At 42.6% G+C, this 12,911-nt stretch overlaps 1 protein-coding gene across 4 annotated transcripts in view; it reads left to right on the plus strand.

Moving 5' to 3' along the window:
- YEATS2 (YEATS domain containing 2) overlaps positions 1–9,365 on the plus strand; it is an 82,450-nt gene extending 73,085 nt beyond the window's left edge. For all 4 annotated transcript variants that reach the window (XM_075937463.1, XM_075937461.1, XM_075937465.1 and 1 more), the window contains 4 exons: positions 1,594–1,820; positions 2,577–2,651; positions 3,372–3,445; positions 6,007–9,365. In XM_075937463.1, the coding sequence (XP_075793578.1) occupies positions 1,594–1,820; positions 2,577–2,651; positions 3,372–3,445; positions 6,007–6,115 (485 nt within the window). In that variant the 3' untranslated portion in view covers positions 6,116–9,365. The remainder of the gene's footprint in view (positions 1–1,593; positions 1,821–2,576; positions 2,652–3,371; positions 3,446–6,006) is intronic.
- The last annotated feature ends 3,546 nt before the right edge of the window (positions 9,366–12,911 follow it).

A 12,911-nucleotide genomic window follows, 5' to 3' on the forward strand; every position in this document is an offset into this window, starting at 1 on the left:
CCTTACAGCCTGCTCTTCAGCTAAACCAACATATTCTTGCAGTACATGTCCCAATAACCTGGTCAGTGTGTGGTATTCATCATTTACTACAGAGCAGGTCTATGACTGTCACAGAATTTAGCCACTGCTGCCCATCTCAGGCGTATAAACGCTTGTACTGCAGGTCCTGTCTCTTTGCCCTGCGGTAACATTCATGGAGCACAATTGAACCATTCTGTACAACTCCCTTTGACATCCTGTAGAGCTTCCTTGCTCTGAAACCAGTCACAGTTAGCCAGCTTTGGCATCTGCAGCTTACTGTTTTGTAAAATGTGTGCTCATGGAAAGAAACATTGTTCTTGAGCTGGAAAATAGGGTTTTTCTTATCACAGTCCCACAATAGGGCTTTTTTTTGTCAGTTCCCAGTGTAATTATAAATTGAGTGGAGTTTAGACATCTTGCTTTCAGAAAATGTCTATTATGCAGTTCTCATTATGACAAGTTTGTGATGCTTCTGATGGCTTATTGGAAGCGCCAGGCTTTTAAGAAGTAGGACAGGAGGATTAAAGAATGGAATGAAGAAATGGATTTTACCAAATAGAAGGAGGCAGCTATGGAACAGTGTGTGACTACCAGTCTGTTCAGACAAAAATCAAAGCAGTAGTGAGCTGTGAGCAGTCATGTAGACCTGGAAAGCACCTGATGAGTAGAAAAGAAAAGGTCAAACATTCATGCAACCTTTTCAGTTCCTAATGACTGACTGTGAGGGGGAATAATACATGCAGTGAGGAAACCAGATAGTTCAGAGGAATGGTAATGAGAGGATGCAAAAAGGACTGTCATCTCTTGGCTCTTCTGTGGGTAGATTCTCATACAGGGACAATAAATCTACGCATACTTACACAAATTAAGAATCTGTTTAATTATCTTTTTTAAATTAGATCCTTACATTTAGCAACATGATTAGTATCCAGAGCTGCGTGGCATTTCCATTTCTCAATGTGGTGAGGGCAGTATCTACTAGTTTCAAACTTTTCTACAAAAGAACTGCTGGAAGACTCTAGTAAATCCACATGAGTCTGATAGGCTACATCTACACTGCAGCTCTATTTCAGGATACCAGAGGTATCCCATAAATAGCTATTCCGTGTCTTTTGAACACACTGTTATTTCAAAACAGAACAGGCTCGCTATTCCGACATCCCTGTAAACCTCATTCCATGAGGAGTAAGGGATGTTTTGGAATAGCGACTTATTTTGAAAAAGTGCTGTCTAGACAGTGCCTAATTTCAAAATAAGCTAAACAATTTGCATAGCTTCTTTTGAGCTCTAGGTGTAGTGTAGACACACCCATAGTGTTTGAAGTGCAGCTTCTTTATTAGGAGCAGCTGATGAGTGAGACCACTTTGCACTGTTAGTTTGTACTGGGTGTCATTAAAGAGAAGACTCTTGGGGTGGTATTTGCTCTTTGTTCAGCCTTGTGTTCTGAAGTATGAAGTCCCAAAATGAGTCCTTTACGTACTTGATTTTTCTCTCTCATGACTTTGGGCCTGTATCCATGTTTAAGTGCCTTTCCCAGCACGTCCTAAGTAAGACTGAATTCTGTCTTTTTAGAGTGCCCGTCGTCTTACACGAGTGGTGAAGAGCTCTGCCGAAAACTGGAGGAGCTGCAGCAGTTCTTGAAACAAGAACCAGAGAATGAGGAGGAAGTGGATATCCTTGGCTGCACTGAGCCACTAAAAATAAACATTAAGAAGGAACAGGAAGAAAAACAAGAGGAGATGAAGTTCTACTTAGCCTCCTTGCCTGGCTCAGAGTTTGTGCGAGACATGGCACAGGAGGTAGTGAAACTTGCTGCGCCAAGCTAAGGAATGACCACTAAACTAGTTACCCCATATTCATATTCATATATATAAAAATAGTGTCTTTTGCCCAGATGGATTCTGTGGTGCTTACTGATGAAGAGCAAGAAATGTATTTCTTCTCAGTAGCAGATTGGGGAGAAAAGGGTGATCCTCTGTGTAGCAGTTGAGGGAGAAGAGAGAGCTTGTCTCCTTCCAGGCCCATCAGCCAAAGGGGGGGCAAGGGGTCAAACTTTTCCTTCTTGTCCGTATCTGAGCAGAGCTCCATATGTGTACTACATGCAAGTCATGGCCAGTACAAAAGGCAGGACCTGGGGAGTGAAACAGAACTATTTAATACAGATCCAGTCTTCATAACTAAGGGCAAAACCTGAAACTAATCAAGTAAATAGACACACAAAAGTCCAGAGGGGCTTTTGCTCACAGAAGTGACCCCCAACCCATCAAAATAATTTAACTTTTCTCTGTTTTAGATATGTCCCTGCCGCCATTTGTAGGTTCAGATTTTGCCTACACTGGATATTCTTTCAAATCTAATCCTGGAAATTATATTGTACTTAAACTTTACAGTATGTTTGTGTTATCATTGTAATGGATTACTCCTGAAACACATTGTTCGCTATCATATCTTTCAGAACAGCTTTCCTAAGCTATGTTTCAAAATAACCTTATTGGTTATTTTGTTTGCAGCAGTCTTATCAGATTAAAAAATATTTTCTCTCTCTCATTTTATAGATAGGGATTTCTTTTCAACCTGTTGAGCTGCACAAGAATGTTTATGCATCAGTTATAGAAGATATGGTTTTAAAGGTAAGCTATTATTTGACTGTGATTACATTTGTATAATTATATTTGACCCAGTAATGTAGAATAATGATCAATCCAGAAGACTTGCACAGAATCAAATACTCAGTATGAGAGAGAGGGAAATGTTGGGCTAGAAATGACGTTATGATGAAATATGTAAACTTTCATCCTCTGATGTTTATTCTGACACTGAATCCATTCTGTAAGCTTGAACAAATCACTTTGCTCATTGCTGCAAAGACGATATCTACCAACCCTATAGAAATGATGTTGATTAATTAGTATTTGATAAGGGTTAAATATTTTTCCCAAAGTATTACTGCCCCCTTTTTGGCTGCCTTGCCTCTACTGTTAGACTGCAGGATACTTGAAATAAGAACGAGTAATCCTGCATAAAAGGCTGTTGTTTGTGGTGTCAGATAAAGCAAAGAATATACTATTTGCCACCGAAGATCTTTAGCAACTTTAAGAACTGGGAAGTTCTAGTGATTTTAATTTTAGCCAGGCTTTGCTCACCTTAGGACAGTAGAATCTTTTTCGGGTTGTTGGTATAGTTTGTAGTTTATTGGCTGATCCATTTAAAAAATGTTAACTGAGTCTAGAACTAAAAAAAATAAAAGCTAAACCTTTGAGCTTCTGCTTATTTGTGAAAGTGAAATTACAAATAAAATCCATTGCTTAATCTTTTTACATGTCACCCCTAATGCTGCTTTTTGTCTTTAGGCTACTGAACAACTTGTGAATGATATCCTAAGGCAGGCGCTGGCTGTTGGGTATCAGACTGCTCCTCACAACAGGTACAGTGACTAATCTCTCTCTTGTCATCTATACCATTTACACAAAAGCTTTACCTGCTTTCAGCAATTGTTAAACATCACATGGCTAAAACTGTGAGCAATGAACCCTCTCTGCATAGAATCAGAATGGTAGGGCTGGAAGGATTCTTGAGACGTCACTAAGTCCAGCCCCCCGCACTATGACGGTGCCAAGTAAGCCTCAACCTTCCCTTACAGGTGTTTGCCCATCCTGTTCTTAGAGACTTCCAATGATGGGGATTCCTCAACCTCCCTTGGAAGCCTATTCCAGAGCTTAGCTACCCTGGCATTTTGGAAGTCTTTCCTAATAGCTCATTTAAATCTCCCTTGCTGCAGATTAATCCTACTACTACTTGTCCTGCCTTTTGTGGACATGCAGAACAGTTGATCACCAACCTCTATATAACAGTCCTTAACATATTTGAAAGCTGTTATCAAACTCCCCTTCAGTCATCTTTTCTCAGGACTAAACAGGATTAGCTTGTTTTTTGTTTTGTTCTCCCCCCCACCCCACCCCCCCACCCCCAAGTCAGGTTTTATAAACCTTTATCAATTTTGTTGCCGTCCTCTGGGCTCTCTTCAGTCAACTCTCTCCAGCTTGGTGTCATCCACAAATTATATAGGCATATTCTCCACCCCATTAGCCAATCATTCATGAAAATATTGGATAGCATGAGACATATACTGATCCCTGAGGGACCCTGCTAGACATGCGCTCCCAATTCAATAGCAAACCTTTGATAACTTTGAGTACAATCTTTCAACAAGTTCTGCTCACACCTTACCGTAACTTCATCTTCACATTTCCCCAGTTGGCTTATGAGAATGTCGTGTCAGATTGTGACAAAAGCTTTACTAAAATCAATATATTTCACATATACTGCTTCCCCCATCCACTAGGCTGGTAGCCCTGTCAAAGAAGGAAATGAGGTGGGTTTGGTATGATTTGTGCTTGATAAATCTATGTTGACTGTTTTTTAAAACTGTGTTATATTCTAGGGGCTTACAAGTTGTATAAGAATTTATTCCAGTATTTTCCCAGGTTGAAGTTAAGCTGATTGGTCTACAGTTCTCTAGGTCATCTTAGCACCTGTCTTTTTAAAAAGGGAACAGTATTTGCCCTGTCCAGTCCTTGGGGCCCTCACCCATCCTCCAGGAGCTCTCAGAGATCATTGCTAATGCTTCAAGGCCAGGTCTACACTAAAAGGGAATGTCGAAAGAAGATATGTACCTTGTTTTGAGTTTGCCTGTCGTCCCCATAGCGGGAGACCAATGGGAGCAAATGCTCCCGTTGGCTTCCCTTACTCCTTTCAGTAGCATGAGTACTGGCAGCTGGTGGGGGTGCACTCTGAGTTTAATTTAGCGAGTCTTACCTAGACTCCGTTTAGTGAAAACATGGCCCAAGATTGCTTCAGCTAGTTTCTTAACCCTGCATGAATTTCTTCAGGCCCTGCAGACTTGAATACATTGAACTTATCTGAATATTCTTTCCCTGTTTTGACTTGCATTTCTTCTCCCATGTTCATGTTAATTGTGTTGAGTAACAGATCACTGTTAGCCTTTTAAGACTGAAGCAAAATAGGGATTAAATACCTCATCCTTCTTGATGTCATCACTTAATTGTTCTCCTTCCTCGATTCATAGAGGACCTACACATCGCTTTGCCTTACAACATATACTCTGGGGTTTGCAGGGTGTCTGTTACCTTTGTTGTTAAAACATTTTTAAACAGTTTATTATTACATGAATTACTGAGCAAAAATCTTCATTCCCTTGCTGGCTTGTGTAAGGAGTCCCACCTCCACTGAATTACTATCTTCCTAGAAGCTGGTTCCCTCCCAGCACCCTGTCTGCGGTGTGGGGCCTCTTAAATGTTGAGAGAGCCAGGCAGCTGATATGGGGGGGGGGAGAATGCAAGTAGTCGACTTGATGACTAATCAACTACTCTTTTACATCCCTATCGCTTACAGATCAAAATTGGGAAGGGGTCTCTCTGCTTTCACAGTTTGGGGCTGCAAGCCTTCTCCCTTGAACAAAATAAGTTGATCTGCCAATGACCTGACAAGGCCCCAGTAGCCTACTTAGTAGCATGGAAATCAAGTAATTCTTGCAAGTAACTCCAGATCCAAACATTATTCTTTTGATTAGCTGATGTAAGGCGCCCATCACCTTGACTTCATATTCTTCTAGCAGAACTTGAAATTGAAAAAGAAACGCCTTAGTGTTCAATATGTACAAGCGAATGGCTTAGTTAATATACTTCCTGTTCCACAAAACTGGTATACAGCATTGCCCTTTAATTTTCATGTGCTTGTGCCCAAGGAGTATTCCTCCAAATTTTCTGATGGTCTCCATTTTGTGCTATGGCCTTTTAATACCTTTTCTCTGTAGCTGTAACATTATTATCCCTTTTTGGTGGGTTCCCCCTCTTCCCCCCCCCCCCCCCCCCCCCAATTCCCTCTTAGTAAATTTACTGGCCTGGCACTTCAGAGCCATTTGACTTTTTGTGTTGTGTAATAGTTTCTTTGATTCGTTTTCTGCAGGATTCCAAGAGAGATCACAGTAATGAATATTCACCAAGCCATCTGCAATATTCCCTTTCTTGATTTCCTCACAAACAAGCATATGAGGATATTAAATGAGGAACAGTGAAATAACCTGAAGACTGTAGCAACAATGGATTGAAGACTGAAGTATTCAATGACAATTCCACTGTCTCTGTAGGACACTGTTACACATTTTAGAATGTTGGGCTACTAGATCGTTACCTCCAATTAAAGATGCACCTTAATGCAACAGAATGATGCTCTGTTCCAAATCAAGTTATTTAGGTTGCAGTGTTCACTCAGCAAGTGAACAAACAAACTTTGTCTGTTTGCATTCAGTTGCTAGCTGAGGAAGATGTGGTAGTTAAATGGGCCTCATCCAACTAATGGCTGGATAGCTTGCTGAAGTGATGCATTTTTTTAAATGGGCGAGATTCTTTGGTACATCAGTTCCCTTTGAGGCAGTCCACAGACCAGTACCGGTTTTGCTGTGAACTCAGGAGTTATGGGAGACCAATTTGGTCGAGGCAATGAGAATACACAAAGTGATAGGGGGTTTTGGAAGTCGGTTTGTTTGGAGGCTGATGCTTATGGTGAGTGACTTGTGCAGATATACTTGAACACCATCAACACGGTGGTTCTTATGTAGCAGGACCTACCATATACAGCCAACTATAACATCATAAAGATTTCCTTCCCTTATGAGGGACTGAAAGAGAATTTCAGACATCTCCGTCATAGTATGTTGGGGGGTATGGCCAAGTTGAATAATTAGTCAAATTTAGAGACTCACTGAGCATGTGACCTTTGAGCGGAAAGGGAAAGGAAGTGGGGTGTTTGGTTCATTTCACAGATTTCTGTCTAGATTACTGGGCATTAATTGGCTGAGATCCTTTGCTTGCATAGCAAGTTTTGATCTTGGCTGCTGGAAATAGAGCCTTGCACAGATAAAAAGTTTGTATCTGCGTCAAATCTGTAAAAATGATTGGTGGGTATCCGTGGACTTGCAGAACTTTAGATAAAAAATTTAGATCTGCATCCATTCATAGTCTGCAAAAATGGTTCACAGATGTGGCTATCAAGTGGATCTCTGCAGATTTGCCTGGTCTAGCTGGAAGAATTGTGATTACTGAGCTGGAGGCCAAGCCACTAGCTCTGTAACGTTTCTTTAAGCCTCTGGAAACCATTGACTGATATTAAGCGCATATTGTGAGGAACTGACAATAACAAAGTTTGGGTTTGAGCTCTGTGGAGCAGAAAGATGTCCAGTGGGATTGGGAAGAACACTGGTATTTTGGGACATGTGAGCGCCTGATCCCATGGCTGTGGTAGAAACTTCACTTCAATTCTGCCACTTACATGTCTTAGATATTGCCATGTTCTTCTTGTGAATCCACATCTGAAGGGAACAACTGCAGCTTGTGAATGCTACTGCATGTAAGAAGGTCTGCCCTTGAGTTATAACATATTCTTGGGTGTGTTTATAATATTGCCAAACACGCTCTCAAGGTTGAGCTGTACAACATTTGACTATTACTGCATCAGGCTTTCGAAGTCCTTGTCTTTTGGGGGCAGTGCCATGTGATAGGTTGAATGAGGGCCTAAAACCCAGGGGACTCTGAATTCTGGTTCTGTTTAAATCACTGACTTGCTGTCTGGCTTGGAGGAAGTTGCGTCTGTGCCTCAGTTTCTGTACCTCCTTAGCTCAGGGGGTGCTGAGGCCTAATTAATATTCGTGAAGCACTTTCAAAACACAAAGCATAGTAGAAGTGCTGTACACTCTGCTCCCCAACACAATAAGAGTGTATTTCAAAACTAGTACTTGAGAGTGTGTTTTCACTAGAAAATGAATACATTTGATGGCAGGAGCTCTAAAGCTAAACACAACTATGGAGAGTGGTTCAGCTGAAAAGTGGTTTCAGGCTTTTAAAGAGCAGTTACATGCCAGAGTGAATAAAATTCAATTTAAACTATAGACCTTTGACACTGTCCTTCTAGGGCCAGATTCATCCATTGGTGCCCTCCTTAGTCAGTAGATACCGCACTCCCAGCCTGCTGATTTCAATGGGGGTACTACTCAGCTTGGCCCTGAAAACGGGGCTGATGGGATGGAATTTGAGTCGGGCTCCGAGATGAAGAGCTTGATGACAGTGGAATGGGCGTTTAAAACTCTCTGGGGTCCTGCTGTGGAATTTTTGCTCATGCTGGTGGTCAGCCAGCAAGATCACGGGCATGAGCGAGTACTTGCAGGCTTGAGGAAGAGCTGTGCACTCAGCCCTTGGTCTAGCTTTTAAACTGACAGGAGTCTGAAGTACTTCAGCTGCAGCAACTCTCGCTAGAGCATAGTGACTAGGCCAGCTCTGAGTGTGGAGAGGAATTGGTTCAGTTTAGGAACATCAAGCCCTGTCTTAGCTTCCCAAAGTGCTTTCGGGGCCTGGCAGCCTCTTATCCTTGATGTTTTGTTTACAGGCATAGGGGATCAACCCTCCTTCACCTAGATGCACTTGTAGGCAATTTGTAAGTTAGGGACAATATTTTATGTAGCAGGAATGGGACTACAGAGCCTGTGTATGTTCTCTTGGGTAGCCAGTGCACTGGTATTCTGAAGTGACATGTGCACATGCATACCTTAGTCATCCACAATTATCCACAACTAAATTATCAATTGGTTGTCTGGTTTTCAAAAGTGCTGAGAACCCAGCAGCAACTGTGGTCATCGGAGCCCATCTTTGGGCACCTGCTAGTCAAAATCTTGCTCCGACTGCTTGAGCCATGTGTTTCTGTAGCGCTGGAGAATGAAGTGTTCAGAATTTGAGTTCTAAAAAGGACCCTAAACCAAGGCATCTGTTTGTTCTGTAGTAGTGCAAAGGGGCTTCAATGACTGAGTCTCTTGATCCATTTCTAAGCAAGCTAGATTAATGTAGTTTCCTTTAGGAGAATAATCTAACTCGCACTGGATTTTGCTAAGGACAAACTATCCATTAAAATCAAACGCAGCCACCAATATTTGTTTAGTCCTCCAAATGTAGGATGCTTTTGCAAGAAGATCTTTGAATTGTCAAGAGTGGTGAGGCAGTTTTTCATGAGAAGACACTTGTTCCATCAAATTGAATATAAGACAATTGTCATGCAGCAACAAGGGGCAGGCTACCAAGTGTGGAAAAAATTGGGACATTTCTGAATATTCCCCTACATGCGCTGTGGCTTTCTAAAAAGTCTTAATGTCAGTCAAAGATCTCCTTACAAACACTGTCCATATTTGAAATGTTGAGTGTCTAACTCCTCCATATTCTGTATTATAATGTATAATTGTGTAATATACATACGTTTACAATAAATTCTTTTATTAATTGTGATGAGGTTGTAACTTTCACCTGTCACCCAAATACTGTTGGTTTTTTCCCCCTAAATTGTTTTTTCCCCAACTGTTTTATGTGATATACGAGGTGCAATGATGTCTCCTGCAGAAGGACAAACTCCTTTGTCCCTGAAGCAAAACAGGGATTTTATCTTTTGTTGGCTTTGCACAAAATCTGGCTGTTCTTAAACTTGGCCAAAGCAAAAGTAAGTTTTTTGCTTTTCAGTTTTTCTGTGGTGATGGTTTTGCTCTTTTGAAAGAGGAAGAAGCCAAGAACAGAGCAAAAAAGTTTAAACTGCTTTTGATGTCTGTGCAAACAGCAGACTTATTTATCTTTATTAATGAGTGAAAGTTGAATGAGAAGAGAAGAAATCAAAACTAGCTTTAAGCAGGTTTTTTTATCAGTTTTCTTTTAGGAACCGTACAAATACTCAGATCGTCTTGTAATTCTGAAGATGAGAGCCTTGTACTCTCTTGCAGAATACTGAAGTCCTGATTTTCATGTAGACTAGGCTTCTTCATATAAATGAGAATTGGGCCCTGGAAGACTGTTGGCAATAAATGGACAAAATTGTCAGGTTAGCTAAAGCCTCCCCATGTGGGTGTCAAACATCATCCTGCTGATTGACATACTTGCAAACATATTAACAAGACATGAACGCTCAGTTGTAGAAGGTGGAAGATGTAAAACACTTACCAGGTCTTTGTGCCTGTCATATTTTTCTAATTTTTCTATTATCACCCTCCCTTCCATCAAGGAAGGTCTTTCCAAACAGCTGATAGCAGGCTGCAGTCATATGGAATGCAGTTGAGGCTGCAAACCAATTTCCGGGATAATCTGGTGGGCACATGTTGTTTTCTGAAAAGCTCACCCTGAGATTTGAGGAAAATCCCATAAGCTGCCACAAGTTCTGCAGCTAAGTATTTTTCCTTTTTGAAAGCAACTCTTACTTGCCTTGCCTAGCACACACATGCTGCAGCCATGTACTGTACATAGTTCTGGCAGCCTTGCATCTGCATCACAGCTTGAGAAATGGATGGCTGCCTGTTGACAGTTATGATTGATTGAAAATCAGCTGGGAATACACAGGGTAGAACTGCACTAATCCTGAGACGCTTTGCTAGAATTTGCTGCTTCTGTTTGTGCACTCAGTTGGGAGTGGCACATTTTGTCTGTGTCTGCTTTAATGCAGCTCTCAATGGGTTAAGTGGGTTGCAGGTGGAGAGCCCCAGCCCTGCCCAGCCCCCCACACACAAACCCTAAAACCACCCAGTCACCTGTGTCTAGCTCCTCTGCCCTGAGTGGAGTTTTGGGTGCAGGCAGCACAGGGGAGAGGGGTCCACAAATCCAGCTGGGTTTGGACTGGGACCCAGACCCCCTGGCATAGGGTCAGGCAGGAGCTGGAGTCCCTGGTTGGGGGCCAGGCAGGCACCCAGGATCTGTGAAGTGGGGGGGCAGGGTTCAGGAGAAGAGCACTACCTAAAACCCCAGTCCCCAGACCCACTCTCCCACCTGCTGTGGCATTCCCCAGTCCCATTTGGCAGGAGCATGGGCACAGACTGCAAGAGATGGTCACCTCAGCTAGCCCAGCCCTCTGCCAGACCAGAGTAGCAAAGGTACACTGCTGTATGCTAATTGGGCTGTGGGTTGAGAACTCCTTTAGCCTGTCTGAGCCCTGCAGAAACAGGCCAAGGCAAAGACTTGGGCAGAGCAAATTCTATTCTAGACAGCAAAAACTGAGCTGTGGCTGCAGCTACCTGTGGCTATAAAGCAGGTGGCTGCAAATGTGCCAGGCTCTCACTAGACTTTCCCACCCATTCCACTGGGCGAGGGGAAGAGAGGCTGCAGTAGGGTTATTCACCTAGTGGCATGGGCCACGTACACTTGGGCCCAGCATTCTGCAGGCCTTGAGTACGTCACTGACTATGAATTCTGGGGACCCCCTCTTCTGCTCACTGGCTGACTTCTCCCCTGCTGGCCAAATCTGCAGCTGAGCAGAGGAATAATCTGGACCTTAAATGGCTGATGTGAATGTGCTGCCTTATAGTAAATAAGATATGGTAGGCAGGGCCAGATTAAGGAGGAGGCTAGCCAGGCAGATGCCCAGGGGTCCAACCTATGGGGGGGTGCCTGATTGAAGTGGTAAAGGGCACCACATTAGGTTGCCACCTGGGGTGGGGCCACGGTGCCCTGTACATGTCAATCAGATGCCACGTGCCCACGGCCGCATGCCCACTGTGTAAGAAAGGCTGGCCCTGATGGTGGGACTTTACCCCTCCTTTTTCACAGAAACTTGGTACACTAAGATGTAATGGTTTATAGTTACAATAAGAGCAGAAGTGAACTTGGACTTAACCTCTCAGTACATGATGGCTACATCTACACTGCAGGCTTGTGCAAAAGGTCTTCCACAAGAGCACATCCACACTGCCATGTGCTTTTGCGCAAGCGTGTCCATGGCAGTGTGGATGCTCTCTTGTGCAAGAAAGCTCTGCTGGCCAGTTTAGCCATAGGGCTTTCTTGGGCAAGAAATTCATATTGCCTGTCTACACTGCCTTCTTGTGGAAGCGCTCTTGCGCAAAAGGGGCTTATTCCTTGTAGAGGAATAACTGTTCTGGAAGAAGCCCTGTTTTCCGATGCTGTACTGTAAATTTACTTGCGCAAGAATGCGTGTGTAGTGTAGACACTCTGCAAGTTTTTGTGCAAGAACAGCTGTTCTTGCACAAAAAGCCTGCAGTGTAGATGTAGCCATGTGTTATTTTCAGAGCTGTGGTGAATATTTGCAATAAAATAGTATCCATGGCCAATGTAGCCACAGGGGATGTTAAATTCTGCATCTTCTGATTTGAAACTGAACCCTTCATCTGCAACATTTGCATTAAAGCTAATTTTCAAGATACTCAACACTGACACACACAAAAAACTTTTTACTATTCCCACCCAGTGTTTGAAGTGCCCTATTCCTGGAGCTCATTCACCAGTAGTATACTGTGAGGTCTGAAATATCTAAAGCAACTGAATTACAGGGGAACATGTTACCTAAATATAATTGAACTTGAGTCTGGAGTAACCAGGGTGGGTTTTTAAAAATACATTTGGATTTACACCTTAAGTCTGAATATTGCTTACTAGAATTATAACTCATCCTTAGTGCTACTTCAGTGAGGTTGCTATTGGGTGATTTGCAAGGTAGTGATTTCATCCTTATCACTCACGGTAAATTGTTGTTTCGTTTCTCTTTGACAACTTCGGAGCAGTTCTAATCTGTGTGCAGGATTTTTTTTAATCTTTCCCACTGCAGCGTTCAAAGGTAGCGATGACACCCTGATTCCACTCCTCTCAAACAGTATCTTCACTGTTCTAGGCAGGCAGCTCAGTTCTGTTGCTTTGGACCTGTCTCTGTGTTGAGTGGCTTAGGACACAACCTAGTGAGTGACTTCTGGATCAGTGTGTGTGGAAGTACATACACATCTACAGCGAGAGAGTTATCACCTTTCTGTTGAAGGTAGTAGAGGTACAATACTATATTTTACATCAAAATTA

The sequence above is a fragment of the Pelodiscus sinensis genome, chromosome 10 (genome assembly GCF_049634645.1).
Source record: "Pelodiscus sinensis isolate JC-2024 chromosome 10, ASM4963464v1, whole genome shotgun sequence".
Taxonomy (NCBI): Eukaryota; Metazoa; Chordata; order Testudines; family Trionychidae; genus Pelodiscus; species Pelodiscus sinensis.